Below are 20,849 nucleotides of genomic sequence, written 5' to 3'. Positions count from 1 at the left end.
CCTGATGGCTTCAATTATCCCAGGGCTGCTCGCTTCCTGTGATAAAAGTCCTTAAAAAACCATTCTAGAAACGATACATTCAAATGATCACCTTCAATGTGTGCCCAGGGCTACATTTTTTACATTAAGGGTGATCTCAGACACTTCCGTTTGTTTTCTTAATTAATTTAAATTCTCTGGAAAACACTCAAGCAGGAATGGATTTTTTTTTTCCCTTAAATTTGCAGGTCCACAAAAAAAAAAATCCTATTTCTTGATGTCCGAGCTACCCAGGCAATATTCCCTCATCCAAACAGGCACTCCCAGATTTAGACTGTGCAGCCAGAGGTTATCTGATCCCTCGGCACTGAAGGATAAAGCTCCAGAAACTTGAGGGTGTTTGGAGAGCTGATCCCACTTCATGTTCCTCAAAGAGCTGGACCTGGGGGCACCTGAAATACCTGAGAGAAGGTGGGAACCACTTCTCAAGATTCCCCAGGGGACATCACTCATCCTTTCTGCCCCCATGGAGGATTCCTGAGGATCTGAGGACACACTCTGGGGTTGTGTGGCTGAAGTGAAGGTCAACCCAAGAGTGTCTTGATGGAAGGACAAGATCTTAATTCCTTTGCCTGTGAGATCCTGAGATTAGAATTCTGTTCTCAGCACTGCTGAATTTCTCAGTGGCTGTGATGAGTTCCAGGTGTAATCCACTCTCCATTCCTTCCTGAATTGCAGAGTTTAATGTGTTAAGCCACGAGAAGCAGTGGAAGGAGAAGGAACACATGTCTTCTGTCAGTAAATAAGTTTCTTCTGTAGGTAAATCAGGTTTTTACAGTATAAATACAGGATTAGAGAAAAAAAATTCCTGTCTGGAGTCCTGGGACTTGGATTTTCAGGGCCACGAGGAGTTTGGAAAACAGAGGAAGATAAACATCTTTCCCAAGCAGAAATATTTTGGTAATGTCACATGGTAAATAGCTCATCAAGGGATTGATTATACGCAACTTGGTGTTTGCTTATCATCTGCAGCTTGAGCACATTCAGCGCCGTTCCCGAGGGATGGGTTTGGAATCTGTGTAACGAGGAAAACACGGGATAGATAGAGGGTAAAAACCGGGATGTGATGTGTGGGAAAGGGGTTCCTCAGCCTCCCTCTGCTACTCTGGGATGGGAAGCACTGTGGGCAGAATATGGAGTATTTTTGTTTGTTTATTTGTTTCTAAGGAGTTTCTCCTCCAACTTGGAGCAGGGAATTCACGGCTCCTGCTGCAAACATGGGAGGAAGAGGAAGCAGGTGAGGTCTGTCAGGATGTCTCACACAGCTGCTGGAGAGCCAGGGTTGGACCCTGCAAGGAATCACGGAATCATTCAGGTTGGAAAAACCCTCTGAGATCGAGTCCAGCCATTCCCCAGCACTTCCAAGGCCACCACTGACCCCTGTCCCCAAGTGCCACATCCACACGGCTCTTAAACCCCTCCAGGGATGGTGACTCCACCCCTGCCCTGGGCAGCTGTGCCAGGGCTGGACAACTTTTCCATGAAGAAATTTTCCCCAATATCCCACCTAAACCTCCCCTGGCCCAGCCTGAGGCCGTTCCCTCTCCTCCTGTCCCTGTTCCCTGGCAGCAGAGCCCGACCCCCCTGGCTGCCTCCTCCTGTCAGGGACTTGTGCAGAGCCACAAGGTCCCCCCTGAGCTCCTTTTCTGCAGGGAACATTGGGGATTTCCAAAAGGGCTCCCCATTCCCCAGCAGCAGGTCCATATACAAGTTTCCAAATAAATTTCCTTCTTAAATTTCATCTATTTCCACCAAGAGATAAGAGCACCGAGCCCCGGGCAGGGTGTGTGACAATCTGCCACCCCCCGGTGCTGTCCTGCTTCCCGTGGTCAGATGCACCCGTCAGCCATGGACATTATTAACAGGAACAGGCTTTTGCCACAAAAATTCAGCTCAGGCCTGGGCACTGATAAAGCCCTGGCAGCTGGAGAGTCTGTCCCACAACGCAGGGACAGGGAGGTGACACCTCCTCCCCATGAGCCCAAGAGAAGAGCAGAGAAGAGCCACAGTGCCCGCAGCCAAGGGGTTCAGGCACTGGGGCTGCTCTACCATCTCTGGAGGCTGCAGGATGCCAAATCCTGCCGTGGATCCTCCTGCTGTGATGGCCACCAGCTTCCAGGGGCTTCAGCAAACTGCCCAAAACAGATTTGTCATCACTGCTCCACAGCAGCTCCGAGGGTTGGCATCCCCTTCAGCTGTGTCCCGTCAGTGGCTCTCAGACACGTGTCCTCCACGGCGTGGGTGGATTCGGTTCTGTTTAATAAAAATAACAGTTTCCTCCTCGCCCCTGCTCCAGGAAGAGGAGGAGGAAGGGTTGAAGCCATGCATTATCTGGCACAGCTGGACCCTGGCGCTGGGCACAGGGCTGGGCTGCTCCAACCAGGGCACCTCCAGGAAGCCTCTGGCATCAGCAGGTGCTGGGGGAGAGCAGCCCCCAGCCCAGCTTCAACAGGAGGAGGGGTTTCATGGAATCCCATGGTGGTTAATGCTGGAAGGAGCCTCTGGAGGGCACCTGGTCCACACCTCTGCTCCAGCAGGGGCCCTGGGACTGTGCCTAGAAAGGTTTTTAATACCTGCAAGGATGGAGAGCACACAGCCTCCCTGGGCAACCTGTGCCAGTGCTCCATCAGCAGTAATAAAGTGTTTTCCTGAGGTTCCAGGTCGTGCCCACGGACCTTGGGTGCTGCTGAGAAGAGCCTGGTTTCATCCTCCCTTCAGGTAGCGATGAGATACCTCTGAGCCTTCTCTTCCCTAAACAATCCCAGCTCTCCCAGACATTCTTCCTGGGTGAGGGGCTCCAGTTTTTCCCTCATCCTTCATCAAACTGTCCCCTGTGTGTCCATGTCGCTGCTGTAGTGGGGCCCCAGAGCAGAGCAGAGGCCTCCAGGGATGGCCTCACTGAATTTGGGAATGATCCCTCCCTCATCCTGCAGCCCAGGATCCCATTCACCACCTTTTACCAAGGGCCCACTGGTGGTTCATGGTCACCCCTGTGTCCGGCAGGACCCCCAACCCTCTGTCCCAGCTGGGTGTCCCCCAGCACATCCTGGTGCCTGGGGTTGTTCTTCCCCAGGGCCCCCAAACTCCGAGTTCTGCCCCAGCTGCCTCCTTAGGACGAGCCTGGAGGTCCCACAGCATTTTTCAGCCCTACTGGTACCAGAGTTGGCCCAGAAATGGAGACACCAGAGGCCTCAGGGCTCATCCTGGCTTCTGTGAGCTCAGGGCAGACTGCCAACCCTCCTGCTGAGGAGGGAACACTCTTCTGAGCCCACGGCCAGCATCACTCCTCGAGAGACCCAGGTGGGGTAGAGCCTGATCCCAGCTCCCAAAGGGTGGGCACAGCTTGAGCAGCTCTTTCCCACCTCTCCCAGTGAATTTGGAGGGAAAAGGACCAGCACAGGGAGTGCAGAGATTGTCAGTGCTTTATTGGCAGCAGGTGCCCGGTCCTTGCAGGGACAGCAGCACAGGGACACCACAGCACCCCAGAGCTGGCCCACAGAGGGGTATAGGGCTGCCCCAGGCTGGCCAGGGCACTGTGGGAGCTGCTGGAGGGGGCACCATCCCCATCTCTAGGTGGTCCAGAATGGGGGTGACAGGGCCACGCTGTCACTGCCCTGGGGCTGCAATGCTCCCACCATCCTCCTCCTCGTCCCGGTCTGTCAGCAGCTCTGAGGGGTTGGGACCTTGTTGGGGCAGAGCCCCGGAGGGTTGTTCCTTCTCTGGGCTGCAGCCCAGGCCTGCAGGAGATGGGCAGAGGGAAGGGTGAGGAGCTGGCTGGTCCAACCTCCCTCCTGTGCTGGAGGTGCAGGAGGCACCCATGGGGATCAGCTCTGGGTCACACAGAGTGGGATGAGCCCGTCCGAGGCTGCATCAGAGACCCCCCCACACAGCGAGGAGGATGGAGAGACCCTCGGGCCTGGAGCAGAGATGCCACTGTGGGGACAGGCCGGGGTGTTTGCTCCAGGCTGGAGCAAAAAGAGGGAGAAGCTGGCCAGGAGCACAAGGTGGAGATGGCAAAGCAGAGAGAATGGGCTGGGGGGGGTTGGGAATGGTGCCTCAGGGGCCGTCACCTTCCTCATCCTGAGCCTCTGACACCTTCCCCTCCAGGCTCTGGGACAGCAGGGTCAGCCTCTTGAGAGCCAGCAGGGCTTTCCCTGTTTTCTGCAGGGAAGAGAAGGAGCACTGAGCCCTTTAGCCTGAGCCATCCCCACCCCCGTGTCCCCGTCACGCTGCCGGGTACCTGCCACTTGCGACGCGCCAGGAACTGCCTGATCCTCTCCTTCGACAGCACCTTGGGGCTGCTGGGCTGGGGGTGCTGCAGCCAGGGGTGCAGCAGAGCCCCTGCACTGGGGAGTCGCCGGCTGCAGCACACAGAGGGGGGGTCACAGGGGCTGCTCCACCCTCAGACTCTCATCTGGAGTGTCCCCGCCACCAAACAGGCAGAGCTTTCCCCTGCCCACCCCCTCAGCACCCCAAAACCCAGCCCAGCCCAGCTCAGCACCCCACAGCCACCCCCAGGCCCTACCAGGGGTCCTTCTGCAGCAGTTGGTTGATGAAGTCCTTGGCTTGCTGGGAGATCTCCGAGAAGGTCTCCTCCCCAAAGTCCCACTGGGCAGCTGTGACATTGCTCAGTGTCTCCATGTCGGTGTCCCCCTGGAAGGGGGACTCCCCGCTCAGCCTGGAGAGGTGACCCCAGGACATCAGTGACAGCTCAGCCCCCTGCAGCCCAGCCTGCCCTGCCCAGGAGGGCACTCACAGGATGTAGCAGATGACACCAACACTCCACATGTCCGTGGAGAAGCTCACGGGCTCAAAGGCGACCACTTCTGGAGCCATGAACTCAGGGGTGCCATGCAACACCTTCACGGGGGTGTCTGGAGCTGCAGAGAAGATGCAGGAGGCCAATTGGGATCTCCCCGGGGCAGGTGTCCAGCTGGGATTGCCGTGGGACAGGTGTCCAGCTGGGATTGCCGTGGGACAGGTGTCTGGGACACAGGACACACCAACACACCCCAGGTGGATGAGCCCCTGTGCCCAGAGGGAGCTGCCACCCTCCAAGGTCCACTGCAGGTCCTGGTGCCCTCCTAGAGCATCTCTGTGTGCCAGGCACCCACAGGCACAGGGGGCTTGGGGGTCTCCAGCCCAGCAGCAGGGCTGGGCACACCCAGCTTTCTCCAGAGCATCGTGTGGTTGTCAGGAAGGGCCCTGGTTTGGTGTCCCAAGCAGGAGGACACCAAGCTCCTTGCTGGCGTGCCAGGCCAGATCCTGTCCCTGTGCCAGTGCCAGTCCCTGCCCTGGACCTCCAGGAGCCCCTTCTTGCTCACCCAGCTTGCGTGCCAAGCCAAAATCGATGATCTTGACCCAGTGGCTGTCGGGGCTGACGCAAACGATGTTCTCGGGTTTGAGGTCGAGGTGGACGATGGCCTGGCCGTGCATGAAGCGCAGCCCCTCCAGGATCTGCCGCACGTACTGGGCACTGCTGGGCTCCGTGTGCTCGAAGTCATCGTCCACAATGCGCTCAAAGAGTTCCCCACCTGCCACACTGGGGACAGCGAGGTGCTGGGGACCCCTTTGGGATCTACCAGCCCCAAGGAGGGGCAGCCCCACCAGAGAACCCGGACTCGGTGCTCTGGGAGGATCTCACCACTCATAACTCCGGAGTCTCCAGGTTCCCCATCCCTCCCACACCTCACAACACAGGGGCCCCTCGCCACCTTCAGAGCTCCCCCTGGCAGAGCCCAGCACTGCCCCACCACCCCCAAATCTGACTGTCCCCCCACTCACTACTCCATCACCATCACCAGCTCAGTGGGGCCTTGGAAGGCGTCGAGGCACTGCACGAGGCGTGGGTGATGCAGGAGGTTCATCAGCTCCACCTCAGCCTGAGCCGTCTGCTTCTCCTTTGCTGTGCGCGTCCGGAAATATTTCCCGGCCCGGATTTTGCCGGTGGCCTTTTCCTGCAGCCTGTACACTGTCCCAAATTTCCCCCTGGGACAGAGTGAGGATGAGGGATGGAGGAGCCACCACCACCCGCCTGCATCCCCCCAGGGCTGTGCATGGACAGCCATGGGCCACCCCCAGCTGGTGGGGACATGGCACCCTCACTTACTCCCCCAGCTTCTCCAGCTGCGTGTACACATCCGAAACCTTGTCCTGGCTGTTGATGACCACATCACAGTGTTCAAAGGCCTCCTCAGCTCCTGGGGGATGGATTAAGGTGGGCCATGCAGGGATCCCCCATGTTTTGGGGCCCAGGGGCCTGTCTTCCCCTCCAGCACCAATTTCTGTGTCTCCCCCTGCTCCCTCTGAGACCAACCACCCTTCCCACACAGTGTGGATGGGACCTGGGGAGAACATGGGGACAGGAGCCCCTCGAGCAGCCCAGCACCCTGCAAGTCAGGTTTGGGGTGAAAGGTGCCTTTAGGATCAAAAATCCAAGAGAAGTGGGCCCAGGATGGGATGGAGATTGGTGCTGATAGAGGGAGATGGATGGAGTCACACCAGGGCTGGAGTCCCCTGTGCCTCCCCGGGGCAGACTGAGGGCTCTGCTGTACCTCCTGCCTGGGACATGGTGGTGCTGCCAGCTCCTCAGAGGGCGCTGCCACAGTCAGGACAGGAGCTGGATGTGTTCCCCAGGCTCTGGCAGCCCCGAGCTGGGACAGGGGTGCTGGGGCAGGTGACGGCCGTGTCTCTGCTCCAGCTGCTCCTGGGGGCTCTGCACCTTCTCCCTGCCACAGGAGACCACCGGCATTGCTTCACTAGCACCCACACTCCCCATCCCCCCTGAGGGAGCCCTCTTGAGGGACCCAAAGCCAACTTTTAAAGCAAGACCCCTTTTTGGATGGGGACAACCCCTTCCCAGGAGAGCCTCAGGCTCCAAGCCGATGTTTTCCCCATGCGCTGTCTTACATCAGCCAGGAAATCCCCAGGAAAACCGCACTTCTAGGGCAAAGGAGCTGCTTCCTTACACATCCGCACCACACTCTGTCCCCAGAAAGGCTGGGAGGACAGGACAATGACACCCAAGGGTGTCAGGCAGCAGCACCCAAACCCCAACCCAAGAGCCACAGCACTGACCTGTCACTGTCCAGTCCCTCCTGTTCCAGGCCACCTGCAGGTCCCTGACCTTTCCCAGTCACTGCAGAGCCACCAGGGAGCTGAGGAGGGAAGGAGGGGGTGATGCTGGAGGTTGAGGACAACTGGGACCACACATATGGGAATGTCTCGGGGTACAGCTGGGAGCATCCCTCCCACTCCGGTGCTGGGAACAGCCCAGACTTTCCCCTCCCTTTCCTTCCCAGCAGAGCGCTTCCGGACTTGGGGGATAAACAACCCCCACCCCCAGCGAGCCGTCCCCAGACCGTGGCCCAACACCCCCAACACCCCACTTGGCACCGTGCAGGGCCACAGGCTTGCAACACAGAGGGCTCAGGCAGAGAAGCCCCAGGGCGGGGAGGCTGCAGAGACCTGACACACCTCGTTACAGGGCAGAGACCCCAGCCCTGCTCTGGCCTCCCAGGGGTTAAATCCACAGTCAGCCCAGCCCCGGCCAACCCCCGCCTCCTTCCCACCCATGGGTGGGTTCCTGCAGAGGGGCTGAGCACCCACAGCTGCCCCCCGTCCCTGCTCCACCTGCAGTCAATATCCCAGCAGAGCCATTGCTCTCCCCAGGACAAGCCCTGGGCTTCGGCTTCACGGAAGAGGGGATGAAGGTGAACGGGGAGTTGCAAAACTCCTCCGGGCCTCCAGACCAGGTCGTTTGGAGGAAAAATGCGTTTCCCAGCTTTTATTCCCCAAAAGCAGGAGCGTTCTGGCACCCGGTGCTGCCATTTGCCCAGTCTGCCCAGATTTAAAATGGGAAGAACACCGTGATTTCCTCCCGGAGCTGTCTCCAGACCCGGGGATCAGGCAGTGGCACCTCACAGGGACCTGAAATGCCTGGGGAGCCCGGTGTCACAGCAGCCGGAGCAGAGGGGGTGTCACCTGGGGTTACCTGCTGTCCGGAGCCGGGTCTCGGGGAGATTTGGGGCCGTGCCAGAGCCGCCAGACGCGTCCCAGTGCCGCTCCCAGGCTCGGCCAAAGTCCACGGCAGGGATTAGGGGACGAATGTCCCCAGGGCAATGGCAGGGTCACCACGACCTCGCTGTGCCTTTGTCACCGCGACCTTGCCAGCGGAGGGGCAGAGCTGGGGACGGGGGTGCGGTGGGCAGGGGTCCCCCCGGCTCCCGGGGGGTGAGGGACGTGTGGATGCTCCGGGCTCGGCGGTGCCGCCAGCGCTCGGCTCGACCCCGCTGAGATATCGACTGCCGGGGACAGGATAGGACACGGGGTGGCCTGGCTGGGGACAGGCAGATGGAGCACGGCTGGATGCATCCCGCCCGCCCGGGGAGCGGTGATGGACACCCGGCACCTGCGGCGCGACTCGGTCCCTGTCCGGGGCAGGATGAGGCCGGGCGGGCGGTGCTGGGCTGCTCCCGGCGCACGGAGAGGCAGGAGACAGCCCGGGAGTGCCAGGGATCCCGGCAGCCACTTGATGTCAGTGTTGGTCTGACGCTGGTCCCGGCGACAGCAGAAAAAAGAGCAGAAAAAGGCCCGGAGGGGACAAAGATTTGGGGTCTGGGGGATCTGTGGAGGGCTGGCATCACCCACGTCCCTGCGGGATGTGCCAGGATCGAGCACGTGGCTGGAGGGTGAATCCCTCGGGAGCCGCATTCCCTCTGGATGGAGCATCATGCCCACGGGACATCAACAGCAGGAAAAGCTGGCTGCTGGTCCAGGGATCGACGAGCAGATCAATCCATCCTTTGGGATTTTCTCGTTACCGTCAGCACTTCATTTACTGGCCACTGCCCCGGCCCTGTCACACACCTTTGTTTTTGGATTTGGGAAGGTGACCCATCTGAAATGTCCAGCAGTGCCTTACCCACCACGGGCACCCTCTCCTTGTGCCTTAGAAAATTAATTAGTTAATGAAATTAATTAATTAATCATTAGCAGTCGCATCCAGGCAGCCATGTGTTCCTGCTTTGGCCATCCAGTTGTCCCCATCTGCCTGAGAGATCCTCTGGCAAGGCCAGGATGGGATTTCCAGGTGACCCCCAATCCCAAACCCACTCGTGCTGCCCACGGGGTACCCACCAGGCCCCCCTGGTTCACCCCGACCTCCCCTGCAGCCCCCCCCCCCCCACTTTAGGCTGAGTCAGGACCCTCTGTGCAGATTCAGCTGCCTCCACTTTTTGGTAGGTCCTACAATAAACATTGTCACCGCAGGGCTCAGCTGTGGACCTTGGTGCTGGGTGACAGCACAGGGGGACGGGGTCGCGTCAGTGGATCCTGGGTGTCTGTCTGTCCTTGATCCCCTCGTGCCTGAGGGAAGGGCTCGATGACCTCAGGGGGACACGGCCCCTACTTCCCATTTCCCTGGGAAGGAAGACTCAGCACATGTGCCGGATGTGTGTGGGGACATGGGGGACATGGGGACATGGAGGACACCGAGGACTTGGGAGGCACAGGGAACACAGGGGCACACGGAGAACACGGGGACACACGAAGGACATGAGGACACAGGGGACAGCATGGACATGGGGACACAGGAGGGTGCTAAGAGGCCTTGGGGGGGCCCGGGGAATATGAAGGGGACACAGGGAAGGCAGCAGACACTGGGGACGGGGGGACACGGGAGCCACAGGGGCCCACAGAGGTCATGGGGAGCAGATGGGGGGATGCAGAAGACATGCAGGGGACGGGGGACATGGGAGGAACACGGGGGACACAGAGGACATGGGGGCATACGGGGGGCTCCAGAGACAGAGGGACAGCAGGGATGGGGGCACATGGAAGCACCGGGGACCTGGGACGGTCGGGGAGCACCGGGGAGACACCAAGGCACAGAGCGGGACGTGGGAGGGGCGGGACGGGACCCCCGGGGGGCGTAGACGGGCATGGGGGGACACGGGGGTTCTGGGGACCCGGGGGGGACATGGGGGGAACGCGGGGGGGACATGGAGGTTCTGGGGACCCGGGGGGGACATGGGGGGGACACGGGGGGGACGCGGGGGGGACATGGGGGGGACATGGGGGGGGGCGCGGGGGGCGGGGCCAAGAACCGGGGGCGCCGCTGGTGGGCGGGGCCGGCCGCGCACGCGCTGGGGGCGGGGACGTTCGGAGCGGGGCTTCCGGGTTGGGCGAGGCCGGCGCGTTGCGTAACGTGATGGGCGTGGCCATGCCCTTATTGGGTGCGGTGGGCGGGGTCACGCCCTGCGGTGGGCGGGGCCTGGCGGGGCACACGTGTCCGGCTCTGGCGCCCCGCAGCGCTCGCGGGGGGGGAGCGGCCGCGGACTGGGAGCACTGGGAGCACTGGGAGCGCTGTAAGCGCTGGGAACACTGGGAGCACTGGGAGCGCTGTGAGCGCTGGGAACACTGGGAGCACTGGGAGCACTGGGAGCGCTGGGAGCTGGATGCTGGGAGCGCTGGGAACACTGGGAGCTGGGAGTGCTGGGAGATGGGAGTACTGGGAGCTGGATGCTGGAAGCACTGGGAGCACTGGGAGCGCTGGGAGCACTGGGAGCTGGATGCTGGGAACACTGGGAGCGCTGGGAGCACTGGGAGCGCTGGGAACACTGGGAGCTGGATGCTGGGAGCACTGGGAGCTGGGAGTGCTGGGAGATGGGAGTGCTGGGAGCTGGATGCTGGGAGTACTGGGAGCACTGGGAGCACTGGGAGCTGGATGCTGGGAGTGCTGGGAGATGGGATTACTGGGAGCTGGATGCTGGGAGTGCTGGGAGCAGTGGGACATGGGTGTGGAGAGCTGGGTGCGCTGGGGACTTGGTGCTGGGAGTGCTGGAAGATGGATGCTGGAAGCACTGGATGCACTGGGAGATGGGTGCAGAGAGTTGGGTGCTGGGAGAACTGGGAGCTGGGTGCTGAGAGCACTAGAAGCACTGGGAGGTGGATGCTGGGAATGCTGGAAATACTGGGAACAGGGTGCAGGTGCTGGGAGCGATGGCTGATGCCTGCTGGGAGCACAGGAAGCACTGGGAGCAGTGGCTGATGCATGCTGGGAGTGCTGGGAACACTGAGAGCCAGGGTGTGGAGAGCTGGGAGCGCTGGGATGCTTGGGACATGGAATGCTGGGTGATGGATGCTGGGTGCGGGGAGCTGGAGATCTGGGATATGGATGCTGGGAGCTTAGTGCTGGACAGCTGGGTGTAGGGCACTGGGATGGTGGGTGCTGGGAGCTGGGTCCTGGGGGAAAACCCCGTTCTGCAGGATCGGGGTTGTGCAAACATCTGTTGCCCCAAAATTATCCCTGAGAGTGTGGAAAGGGTCATGGCACCCCGGCTTTGGGATGCCATGAGGGGTGGGCGGACCCAGGGGTGGCAGTCGGGGCTGGTCGTGCTCAGCCAGACAGGCCAGGGTGGGGAGGAGCTAAAATAGGGCTGGAAAAGACCCAAATACATGGAAAAAAATAAATCAATCTGGATCTATAAACCACAGTATCTTGGCACCAGCTCGGGAACCAGCCTGTCCCTGTGTGGGGTTGGCTGATCCAGCTCCTCCAGGCAGCCTCGGGACCTTGGACCTGTTCCTCCAGCCCTGGGAAGGTGAAGCCAGTCAGGGATGGGACTGATAGTGCTCCCATGGACAGGAAGCATCCTGGGGAGCAGGATTGCCTCTGGATCCTGACAACAACCCCATGGGGTGACAAGGGCCCATGGGACCTCAGAGAGCCTCACGGTGGCTAAAAACACCGCGGGGGAGTGACAGAGGGGCCGGAGCTGGGCTCAGAGATAAGTCCAACGCCTGGAGGTTTGGGGGTTATCAGCACCCCAGGCTGCTCCTGGCTCCTCCAAACCCCTCTGTGCTCCCCTTGTGCTCTGCTCTGGGCAGGAGCAGGCAGGGAAGGGCAGGAGCAGGCAGGGAAGGGCAGGAGCAGGCAGGGGATCCCATGGCTGAGGTCATCAAGCGCTGTCCCTCTGAAAGCACAAAATCCCAGAAACGGGACACGCTGGGAGGCAAACCCCACCTGCCACTAGTTGGGGACTGATATGGCCTCGAGTTGCTGATGTCACAGCTCCTGATACAGAAATCCCAAAAGCAGGGTGTTCTGTAGGTTTGGGTCAGCACAGGGAGAACATCTGACAGCTCGGGGGGTACCAGGAACAACCCCCATGTCCCAGGAGCATCCCAGAGCACGTGGCTCTGCCTCCCTCCCGTGAAGATCCCAACAGACAGGGGTGGGGGTCAGGGACAAACCCTCTGGAGGGGCTGTGCCAGGGCCAGTGCCCCCATCCTGGGGCCCGTGGGGACAGGGACAGGGGCTGGGGGCACCCGGTCCCATGCCAGGGTGATGCCTGAAAGCTTCTTCCTGGGATGTGGCACCACCATCACCAGCCCCCCATGCTCTGCAAAAAGGGTTCTGTCCCCCTCACTACTGGTCATACTGGGACAGTCCAGGGGAAAGTGCATTTGTCCCCTTCCTCCCCACCCAAATCCCAGATTTGGCCTATTTTACACCTCTCCATCCCCTTTCCCACTCAGGAAGAGCCAGGCCATGTCCAACACCAGCCCTCTGGCTGGAAAACGTTTGGCACAATTAACCCTCATTCATTAAAATCACATAATGAGGGGGAGATTTTATGACTGGGGATTTACCAGCCCAGAAAAAAACCCAAACTAAACCTCTTTGTCTTTTCATAACATCAGAACTCAATTCCATATGCTTCAAGTGGCTGCTCAGGCTCATTCCCTGAACTGTTCTTCCCAAAAGTCACACAGTGACAGGGCCTGGCCCCAGCCTGCCCCAGAAAACGGGAGTTCAAGACGACCAACTTTGTAGGGAAAGACTTTTTTGGTTTGTAGTGAGCAGTTTTTCAGTTTGGGTTTTTTTTGTTTCTGTTTTTTGTATTTACAAAATGTATTGCTTATTCTTGCCTTTTACATGTCCTGATCCCCCAAATACACATTATTCCCTTAAAATTCCTGCTGACTGAACCCCCTGTCCACACCCCACAGGGCTCAGCCAGTGAGGAGTGCTACCAGTGGGGAAAAATCCCCGTGAAACCCTTGGGAAAGCTCACGGACTTTGCCCTTTGGGTCACTCATCTCCTTGAGATCTGCGATGGAGCCCAGATAACCCTGGGAGGAGCCCTCGGCAGAGCTGGAATGGGGCAGACGGGTAATTTGGGGGAAGCACTGTCACCCCCTGAGTACACTGAGCTCCCACCATGCTGAGGGGACACGTGTCTGCTAATTGTGATCTGTGTCTGCTAATTGGGATCCATCTAATTGTGATCTGTGTCTGCTGCCACCCGGGAACGGTTCTGGAGAAGGACAGAAGTATTAAGGAGTTAAAAGCCAGACGCCTGAAGAGAGAGCCGGGCCTAGAACTGGGCACGCCCTCCCTGAGCCAGGCACCCTCATGTGGGGCTGGGGTACCCCCTGGCAGCCGAACACCCCCTGTGGGGCTGGAGTCACCCCTTCGATCCAGGCCCCTCCCTGAAGCCGCCCCCGCACAGGCCGCCTGAGCAAGGCCTCGGTCCCCCGGGCCGCCCCGGCCGAGCAGCCCTCAGGGCCGGCTTTCAGTGTCGCCATCCCGGCCAAAACCCTCCTCCTGGAGCCCCACGGGCCCTGCCCGCCTTGCCGGGGGGCTCCGGGCCCTGCAAGGCCCCCCATGTCACATCAAAGCCCGCGGGAGGCCTCGGTACGGGCCGTTCCGCCCCCGCAGCGGCACCGGAGCCCGGCCCGCTCCCTCCGCCCACCGCCGTGACACAGCGCCCGCCACGTGCGGCCGCGGGGCGTCCTGGGACGGCGAGTCCACAGCCGCCCCGGCCCCACCACCGCAACGCGTATCTGGACTACAACCCCCACAATGCCTCGCGGTGGCTGCGCGCACCGCCTCTTCCTCTACGATTCGCGCTTCCATTGGCTCCGCCGCGCCGTCACGCAGCGGTACGGCGGGTTCTGATTGGCGGGAGGGCGGCGGAGCCGGGACGGCGGCTATGGCGGCCGGCGGGCGGAGCGGCAGCGGCGCCGCCGACGCCATTTTGTGTGTGAGGGGCCGGGCCGGGCCCACTCCCGTCGCGGACTGGGGGCCCCTCCGCACCCCCGAGCCGGCAGCGCCGGGCGGCCCGGCCGGGGCTCTGTCCCGCGAGCGGAGCGTGGGGCCCCCCGTCGGCCCTGATGGTGGGGCGGCGCTGCGGCGCCACCGGGCGCTCCCCCGTCAGCGCTCCGGGACCGCAGCTCAGCGCTGCCGGGCGCCTCATGGAGCCGGCGCGGGTCGGGGCTCCGCGGCCTCCCCGGGGTCTGAGCCGGTGGGGCTCCGAAGGAGTCCGGCCGCACCTGCGCTGCTGGGCGGGGGCTGGGGCTGTTCTTCTATCCAAATTAGCGTTAGACGGTATTTGAACGTTTCTCGACGGCCGCAGCCCGATCTCGTGCGGGGCCGGCCCTGCCTGACCCCCTTGAGGAGCAGGGAGGGGAAGAACAGAGCAGTTTTTGTGAAAATTGGGGCTGGGAAGCACGTCTGGAAGGCTGGACCTGCCGGCGTCCCGTCCCTCAGCTCCCTCATACACCGCGTTTTGGGTGGGGGGGAGATCATCCCTGGCATTTAATCCTTTGTTTCACACATTTCAGCCAAACCCCGCGGGGTTCCCGGAGGGATCCTGGCCGGATCCAGTGGATATCAGCTAACATGGCCTCCCCGGTGGGGAGCTCGGAGACTCAAAAACAAAAGCGTTCGGCTGTTGCCAGGGCCCGGGGGAACTTCTCGGGCGGTAACAAACCCGAGCGGCCCCGGGCTCGGAGGGAGCGATGCTCCTCCCGGGGCTGGAAAGCACCTGCGGTGTTGTTTTCCCTGTGCAAAGTCAAAACCCGGCTCTTTAAAAACTAAAAATGGCTTTTTTTTTGGAAGTGCTCAGCGCTGGGGAGGGATTGAGCTGGCGCAGCCTCCCCACGGCTCCTCCGTGGAACTCCAGTTCCCAGCCCTGTTTTTCCCTCGGCAAAGGCTGATATCACCAGCTCATCCCCTGGTATTTGTGGGGCTGGGTTTACGTTTAAAACAGGGAGATTTGGGAGGCTTCTGCTCTAAGTGCGGATTGTGCTGTCAGACGTGGTTCAGCCAGTTAAAACCAGATTATTTTACATTTAGGCACTTGGTGGGGTATTTTTTTTAAAATTATATTTGTTGTTAGGACTCTGCTGATGTTGCTTCAGCAGGTCCTGAATTCCAAAGCTTCATACGGAGAGGTGATGGCTGCCCCATCTCTGAAAGTGTTCAAGGCCAAGTTGCAATTTCAAGCTGATTTTGTCAAACTAATGAGAGTCACACTTGGTTTGAGCTGTGAGCTTTGCACCTGCCCAGCTGTTCCAGGTGGGGAGCAGAAGGGGAGCAATCCTGAGGGGCCAGAGCTGCCAGCCAGGGTTTGGTCTGTTGCAGATGCATCAAGAGCTGCAGGTTTTTGGTGATGGCCCCACCAGCTGCAGATTCCTCTCCTGTTTCACCAAAATGCCACTTGTGTGCCCCAGAGTCACCAGGAAATTCCCAGCAGCTTTGTGAGCGTGTTGTGGGAAGGTGATGCCAGGGAAGGGAGTGCAGTTGGTGCAGGTGCAGTGGTGGCAGGGCACAGTGGCACTGCCAGAGCCGTGGCCCTGGTTATAACCCTGCACCGGGCTCAGGCCCGGAGTGCCAGGGAAGAAGCAGCGGGAGCGACTCCAAGGGGCTGCTGTGTCACAGGGCAGGATTTGGGACTCACCTCACCCCAAGGCTGTGGCATTAACAGACACTTCCCCCTTGGATTTGCCGTGTTTCCAGGGAACTGCTCTGTCCCTGCACTGCTTCTGTCCAAGGGGAATGGCCATTCCTGTGCATGGGATGGAGCAGTCCCCGTTTTTTTGTGTTGGTGCTGTAATTTCTGCCTCTCCCCAGGACAGAATTTCAGCCCTTTCCTCTGAAAACAAAACCCTTGGGAGGGGAGGAGTTGGGAGAGCCCTTTGCCGAGGGTCTCACAGTGCTCTCTGTTTCCACGTGCCCCAAATCCAGTGTTGGTGTTGCCCTCCGGCCATGGAGCCCTGGTGAGGTGATTCCTGCCTGGCCTAGTGGCATCCTTGTCCGTAGAATCACGGAATGGTTTGGGTGGGAAGGGACCCTAAAGCTCATCTCATTCCACCCCAGTCGTGGGCTGGGACACCTTCCACTGTCCCAGGGTGCTCCAAGCCCCATCCAGCCTGGCCTTGGACATGTCCAGGGATCCAAGGGTAGCCAGAGCTTCTCTGGGCAACCTGTGCCAGGGCCTCACCACCATGGCAGAGGTTGGCACTGGATGGTCTTTAAGGTCACTTCCAACCCAAACCATTCCACAGTTCCAACGTCTCAGTCCCACGCTGATCCCTGCTGCTGTGGGCTCCGAGCTCGCACAGGTGAGCTCCAGTCAGCTCCTCTGCTCCAAACCTAATCCAGAGCTTCGGGAAAGGCTTGGGATGAGGGGCTCTCCCCCCAGCCAGGGAGAAGCACGAAGGAGCTCCCAGTCCATTACTGATCCACTTGGAGGTTTCAAAGGTCCCTGAATGTCACTGGTCTGTGTCTGCAGGAGGTTTGGGCACAGGAACTGGAATGAGCCCTTGGGATCAGGAAAACCTGGTTCCTAGGGAGACTCGTTAAAACAGCACAGAATAAAGCAGAAGTTGGTGGGGGCAGAGCAGGTTGGAGAGTTTATCATTATAGTCCTTTTAGTTGGTTTGGGTTTTTTTTAAATCGTATTTTTAACAGCATTGGCAGAGAAAACATTTATTCCAGGGACTTGAACATAACAGGTTCGGGGTAAGTGGATGAGGGCAAATCCTGACTGAGAATATCCCCTTGGATCAAGGTTTTCCCACGAACCAGGTGCCGGGAGCTGCATTTCACGGACCCAAGGCTGTGAGGGACCCCCGTCGGTGCCATCAGACGCGCGTCCTGCCCCGGGAGAAAACGCCTCTTGTGGGAATCGGGGAGAGGGATTCGCTCGGCAGGGAAATAATCGGCTGGGAAGCAGCTCCCGGGACAGGGGAGGACGCGAGGCTCGGCCCCCATCCCAGCCCGCAGCATCCCAAAGGATCATCGCCCCCCCTCCCCCGGAGCTGCGGTGATGTCATGGCACAGGGAAGGAGCCGGTGGCTCCCGGGCTCTTGAGCAAGTGGCCCTGGCTCGTTTCCTTCCCCCCGCCGGTGCCCCAGAGCGGGCGGGGAGCCAGATAGAATCGGTGTGATCCCCCCTCCAGCGGCTCCCCCGGGCCTTTTAACCCCCGATTTTACACCACCCACCTGCGCTGGTAGCGCTGAGGTCGCCCCTGTCCTTTCCTCCATCCCTCTGACCTCTCTCGTCCCTGATAAATGCTGTTTTCCCCCGGGCAGCGGCAGGGCTTTGGCCAGGCTGGGGTTAAACCTGGTGGGACCTTTCCAGCCCCTCTGCGCTGCCGCTTTAACCCCGCTCTGGTACCACCCCACCTGCGCTGGGACAGCCCTGTCCCCCCTCCCGTCCCCCTGAGCCCTCTGTTTTTGTGTAGGAGCCCGATTCCCCCATTCCTGCGGGCAGCTGTCCAGGCTCATCCCGGCTCCCTGCCTCAATCCCAGCTCCTGCCTCACCAGGTACACGTTTCATGAACTCCAATTCTGCCTTCACCTCGGCCCCAGCCAGAGCAGCCTCAGCCCCTCCCCTGCTTCACCCCTTCATTTACCTGTCTGCCCCCCAAAAAAAGCTCCAGCACTTGGAGCTTTTCCTGCTTTTCCCTTCTCCTCCCCCTCTCAGGTGCAGCAGGAGGGAGGTTGAGCCATCGCCTTTCTCTGCTCCCTCGTCAGCCATTTCAGAGGCCAAGTGCTGACTACCAAAACTTTTCCTTGGGCTGCTCCAAAACTTTAAGGTTTTTCCTCTCACTTGTAGCTTGAAGCAGATTTTTTTTTTTTTTTGGCAGTTTTCGCCCAGATTTCAGTTAGTGACTTGGATTCCTATAGACCTGCAGGGAAACAGAGTCAAGTTTAAGTGAGCCTTAGGCAAACAGACTTGAAGCTACTCCTACCTCAGTGAGGTACTCTCTGTGTCCATCACACACCATTTTATTCCCTTTCCAGGTACTTTTAACTATTTCAGCTCATTAAGCAGAATTAAAATTGAAAATAAATGGGGGAAAATAATAACAAAAAGGGTTAAGCGGGGAATTACAACTAAGTTTAATCAAACAACAGTTATAACATGATGAAAATAATCCAGGATGTATTCCCTGGTGGAATGCCATCCTGATTATTTTCTAGAAATCACACCAAAACCATTACAGTTACAAGTAATTAAATTTATTAGACCTCTATATTTTTTATAGTCAGTTTTGGCCAATTTACAGCTTTTCTGTTTTTTTTTTTTTTTTTTTTTTTTTGGTTTAGACACAAAAAAAAAATAAAACCATAAACCAGATATCACCAATACATCAACGCCCCCCTCACCCCGTCACAGCCACCTAAAAAAGGGGGAGCCCTCGGCCCCCCCCAGCTGCAGTTTAGCCCATAAAAAGGGTCCGCGGCGACTCTGTACAAGGACCGAATGTTCCACCCAGCACTGTAAAAACCCCCCCGCGCCCCCCTGCCCAGTGTCACTCCCCCGGCTTGCAGGGGCCCTTTTCCTGCCGGGGCAGCTCCTGCTCCCGCAGCAGCCGCAGGTTCTCGGCTCGCAGCCTGTCCACCTCCCGCTCCAGAGCCTGCACCCGCGCCGGGTCCGCCGCCTCCCCCCCGGCTTTTTTGCTCTCCATCCTCAGCCGGTTGTTCTCCTCCTCCATGCGCGAGAGGCACTTCTCCAGCTCCAGGTACTCCTTCACCAGCTCCTGCTTGCTCATGTTCTGCAGGCTCTCCACATGGTACCGCTCGTACGTCTCCGAGAAGTCCCTCTGCAGAAACTCGCTGCCGTCCCCCCCCATCCCGTCGCTGCCCCCGTCCTCGTCCGCCGCGTCGTCCAGGAAATCCTCCTCGCTCGTGTCGTCCGACTTGGCGGCCGCTCGCCGCGGGTACAGCCCGGTTTTCAGGTCGGGCTCCTCCTGGTCGTGGTCCTCCATGAGGAACTGCGTGGTGTTGTAGGGAGCCACCGGCTGCCCCTTGGCGAACATCTCCGCCCGCAGCCGGGAGGCGCGGAGGCTCTGCCGCTCGTCGAACTGCTGCTTCTCCTCCCAGCTCAGCTTCGAGTACGGCTTCCAGCGCCGCTTCTTCTTCGACGGCCGCCGACGGTGCTTCTTCTTCACCGGCCACTCCTCGGTGCGCCCCACGGCCCGGTACCGCGGGCCCAGGCCGGGACGCCCCGCTCCACCCGTCGGCGGCCGCCCCTCGGCGCCGCCCGCCGCCGCCTCCGCCCCGGGGGGCGGCAGCCGCCCGGCATCGCCGTCCTCCGCCGGCGCCTCTCCGCGCTCGGGCTGCGGCTCGGGCTCAGACTGCGGCTCCGGCCGCACCTCGGGCTCGGAACGAGGCTCCGGTTCGCACTGGGGCTCCGGCCCCGGTTCAGCGGGCGCCGCGTCGGCCATAGCGCTGCGCTCGGCTACGCTCGCTCGGGAACGGGCGCTACCGGCGCCGCATGGGTCCGGCCCCGCTCAGGCCGCCCGGGCCATGGCCCTGGGGGCGGGGGGGGGGGGGTTAACGCCGCCGGGCCCGCCCCCCCGCGCGCACCGCACGCGCCGCCGCTCCCGCCGCAACCCCGCCCCACGCCCCAACCCGCACCCGCCGCCGCCCGCTCCCGACTGCCGCTCTTCGGCCGCCGCCGCCCGCTTTATACCCGCGCGCGCCCCGCCCCTCCCCGCGCAGGCGCCCTGTGCGCCCCGCCCCGCCGCGCGTCGGGTCCCGCCCCCGCCGCGCGCCCCGCGCCGCCGCCACGGCCCCGCGCGCGCGGGCGGTGCCGCCTCGCGGCCAATCGGCGGGCACGGGGGGCGGGGCCGCCCGCCGGGACACGCCCCCGGCCGTTGTACGGGCTGGTCGCGATTGGCCGTGACGGACGCCACTCGCGCGCGGAGCCACCAATCGCGAGGGGGCGAGGGCGGGACCGGGCCGTACCACGCGGCGGGGGAGTCCCCGTGCGCGGGGCCGCGCGCGCCCCGCGACCTTCAGGCCCGCACCGAGGGCAGCGCGCGCGCCCCCCCCCCCCCCACCACGGCACACCCGTGGGACTGTCCTAAAAGAGTCCCCTCGCTGCGGAGGCGCCGCCGTCGGTGCCGCGGCCCCGGGACCGGGGGGGGGTTGTACAGGGCAGGGCCGGGCCGGGCCGGGCCGAGAGGGGGCCGGGGGGGGGCTCCGAGAGTGCGCCGAGCCGAGGGGAAGGGGGCGAGCGGAAGGATCCCGGCGCTGCGCTGGGTGCGGTGGTGCTGCAGTTGGCGGAGGGAGATGTAAACAAACCTGAACGGAAAGAAGTCCTTCCTTAAAGGCGCCGCGTCCCTTTTTGCAGGGGCGGTGCGGAGCTGCGCTCCCAAAGCCTGGGGGGCTGGGTTGGGGGGGGGGGGGAGAGGGAAGGGGAAGGAGGGGGATGGGGAGGTCCCGGGCCTTGTGCCGGTCCCAGTACTGCTCCCGGCCCCGTTCCTGGTCCTGCCACCCCCACCCACGGTGGCGATGTCCCCCTCGGGCCCCACGTTCGGGGGCGGGGCTGGGTGGGGGGGCCCCGCGGCCTTGGGGGGCCTGGAGGGATTGGGGGGCCCCGCCGAGGGACACACGCCGTGGGGACACACGGCTGGGGGGAGCCATGGCGGGGGCGGGGGGCGGCTCTGGGGATCCCTGTTTGGGGGAGGAAACAGGACAGGGGGGTCCCTGTGGGACCCACGCCC

General features: G+C 61.1%; 2 protein-coding genes across 2 annotated transcripts; both read right to left on the bottom strand.

Moving 5' to 3' along the window:
• Positions 1–3,443: 3,443 nt before the first annotated feature.
• On the bottom strand, positions 3,444–8,275 carry LOC116435388 (myosin light chain kinase, smooth muscle-like). The gene is made up of 11 exons (XM_032091698.1): positions 8,033–8,275; positions 7,117–7,196; positions 6,594–6,767; positions 6,149–6,239; positions 5,824–6,027; positions 5,364–5,581; positions 4,796–4,919; positions 4,565–4,717; positions 4,280–4,400; positions 4,110–4,200; positions 3,444–3,776 (listed from the first exon to the last, which is right to left on the bottom strand). The coding sequence occupies exons 3-11, from the start codon at positions 6,607–6,609 to the stop codon at positions 3,646–3,648; spliced, it is 1,149 nt and encodes a 382-aa protein (XP_031947589.1). The 5' UTR covers positions 6,610–6,767; positions 7,117–7,196; positions 8,033–8,275; the 3' UTR covers positions 3,444–3,645.
• Positions 8,276–18,213: 9,938 nt separating this feature from the next.
• Positions 18,214–19,777, bottom strand: HEXIM1 (HEXIM P-TEFb complex subunit 1). The gene has a single exon (XM_032091688.1). The coding sequence runs from the start codon at positions 19,563–19,565 to the stop codon at positions 18,651–18,653; it is 915 nt and encodes a 304-aa protein (XP_031947579.1). The 5' UTR covers positions 19,566–19,777; the 3' UTR covers positions 18,214–18,650.
• Between the last annotated feature and the right edge of the window lie 1,072 nt (positions 19,778–20,849).

Source organism: Corvus moneduloides, chromosome 26 (genome assembly GCF_009650955.1).
Source record: "Corvus moneduloides isolate bCorMon1 chromosome 26, bCorMon1.pri, whole genome shotgun sequence".
Taxonomy (NCBI): Eukaryota; Metazoa; Chordata; class Aves; order Passeriformes; family Corvidae; genus Corvus; species Corvus moneduloides.
The sequence above is the reverse complement of the archived record's forward strand: the minus strand, read 5'-3'. Positions and strand labels throughout refer to the sequence as shown.